The 2,312-nt window shown below is 59.8% G+C and overlaps 1 protein-coding gene across 1 annotated transcript in view; it reads left to right on the top strand.

Annotated features, from left to right (window-relative positions):
* The window catches only part of TENT4A (terminal nucleotidyltransferase 4A), a 48,932-nt gene that overhangs the window by 33,806 nt on the left and 12,814 nt on the right, over window positions 1-2,312 (top strand). Inside the window, exon 7 of the mRNA XM_004380273.2 lies at window positions 1,476-1,689. Coding sequence (XP_004380330.1) covers window positions 1,476-1,689 — 214 coding nt within the window. The remainder of the gene's footprint in view (window positions 1-1,475; window positions 1,690-2,312) is intronic.

The following is a 2,312-nucleotide window of genomic DNA, read 5'->3' as shown; positions in this document are numbered from 1 at the left end:
TATTTAGGTGCACAGCGTATCCGCAAGGCCCTGCCTGCATATTTAGGTGCACAGCCGTATTCTTTCCTGTTTGTCACTGGTCTTGTGTCTGTGATTGTGCTCAGTCAGCATCTCACAGCGGGGATGTGGCAGTTTTCTCATGACCTTTAGTACGGCTGATATTCAGCATCACTGCCCGTCACCCCCGTGCTGACTGTTGTGGCTTCTTAGGCCCTGTCTTTGCAGAGGTGCTTTACCCACAGGGCAGAGAATGTCTGCCTGCTTCCTGAAAGCTGGCCGTCCACGGGCACATGGCCGCTCTTCTCAGTTTCCTCAGCCTCCTGTTCTGAACACGTCTCTTCATTATTCCTGACATGAAGCAGCAGCTTCATAGTAACAGCATCTACTCCTTACTGTTTGCAGGCACTTAGTGTGTGTGGCACTGGGCCGGGTGCCCCTGCACTGGCTCAGGGTCCACGCACGGTCCTGTGAATCCTCAGGAAGCTGCAGTGGGCGTGGGGGGGTCCATCTTTGTCTCCCTGTCCCCTCCTGCCTTCACGGTGCCTGAGCCCTCCATGCCCTGAGCCATGACTCTTGTCCTCTGAGCTCACCCCAGCCTCGTTGGAAAGAAGGTGGGCCTTGCACCTGCGGCTTGTGGGTGTGTAGCTGGGGACAGGAGGCAAGGAGTCGGGCAGGGTTGAAGGTGGAGCAGGAAGAGGAACCCATATTTCCACCTTGGAAACCCTGAGGTCCTGGAAGCCAGGGTTCCTCTGAACAGCCTCAGGAGAGGGCCTTGCTAGCGGTGCTGTGCATCAGCCTTCCGGTCCCTGTACGTCTGCCAGGACTCCTCCTGCGCATGGACTTGGCTGCCGCTTCCCACCAGCAGAGATGTTTGTGTCTGCAACCCACCTGACAGCCAGCCGCCACGTGTGGCTGGGGAGGCAACCCCGAGTCTTATAAATGTCGCCTTTTTAAGTGGACATAGCCACGTGCAGGTCTAGGCTGGTGAGTCGTGACTGCTGGCTCTGACCCCCAGGCTGGCAGCAGGCATGTGCAGGTTGGAGCGTGTCCTTCGCCTGCCGGAGGGACGCCAGGCTGGATGAGAGCGTCACGAGTGACGCTGATGGCCTGTGCACGTTAATGTCCGTCAGCTCACTCTGGTTCTGTGTGGTGCTGTGACCTGGCTCAGTCCAGCACTGTCCCCTGACGGTTCTGTTGCAGAGTAACGAAATCACGTCCACCTACTGATTCTGAGCCCTGTAGGACATGGTCAGCTTGTTTTCAGTATTGGGGAGCTGGTGGTGAACCGGATGCCTGTGTTTGTAGGAATTAGTGTGTAGATGACCAGTTTCAAAGAATTAAAGCGTCAGTCGAAAGTTCAGGGCGCAGTGTTTGATTTCTGTCCGGCAGCCGTTACGGGCCGAGGCGGTTCAGGCTGTGGGCGGGCGGCCGGGCTGGCCTCGAGCCTGTCCCCACATGCCTGTGTTGCTTTGCAGTTGCATCCGCGAATTGACGCCCGGCGAGCGGACGAAAACCTCGGGATGCTCCTGGTAGAGTTTTTTGAACTGTATGGGAGAAATTTTAATTACTTGAAAACTGGTATTAGAATAAAAGAAGGAGGTGCCTACATCGCCAAAGAAGAGATCATGAAAACCATGCCCAGCGGGTACAGACCATCGATGCTGTGCATAGAGGACCCCCTGCTGCCTGGTGAGGGCACGCTTGGGGTGGCGGGGAGTGTTGGTGCGGGAGGTGGGGGCCCCCTGCTGCCTGGTGAGGGCACACTCGGGAGGGGGGCGTCGGCGCGGAAGTTGGGGGCCCCCTGCTGCCTGGTGAGGGCACACTCAGGAGGGGGGTCGGTGCGGGAGGTGGGTGCCCCGTGCTGCTTGGTGAGGGCTCGCTCAGGGGGTGTCAGTGCAGGAGGTGGGGGCTCCCTGCTGCCTGGTGGGGGGGTGGGGGGCATCAATGTGGGGGTGTCAGTGCTGGTGTCAGTGCTGGAGGTGGGGGCACTGGTTAGGGCTCACTTGGGAGGGCATCAGTGTGGGAGGTGGGGTCATGGGGGACTTGGCATCCAGGACCCTCCAGTGCCTGGTGAGGGTGTGCTTGGGGGCAGGTGTGGGGGGGCGTCAATGCAGGAGATGGGAGCACGGGGGTGTTGGCATCCAGGACCCTCCAGTGCCTGGTGAGGGTGTGCTTGGGGGCAGGTGTGGGGGGGGTCAGTGCAGGAGATGGGAGCACGGGGGACTTGGCATCCAGGACCCTCTGATGCCTGGTGAGGGTGTGCTCGGGGGCAGGTGTGGGGGGCGTCAGTGCAGGAGATGGGAGCACGGGGG

The sequence above is a fragment of the Trichechus manatus genome, unplaced genomic scaffold, assembly GCF_000243295.1.
Source record: "Trichechus manatus latirostris isolate Lorelei unplaced genomic scaffold, TriManLat1.0 scaffold00072, whole genome shotgun sequence".
In the NCBI taxonomy this organism is placed as follows: Eukaryota; Metazoa; Chordata; class Mammalia; order Sirenia; family Trichechidae; genus Trichechus; species Trichechus manatus.
This window is presented reverse-complemented; position numbering and strand designations above follow the sequence as displayed.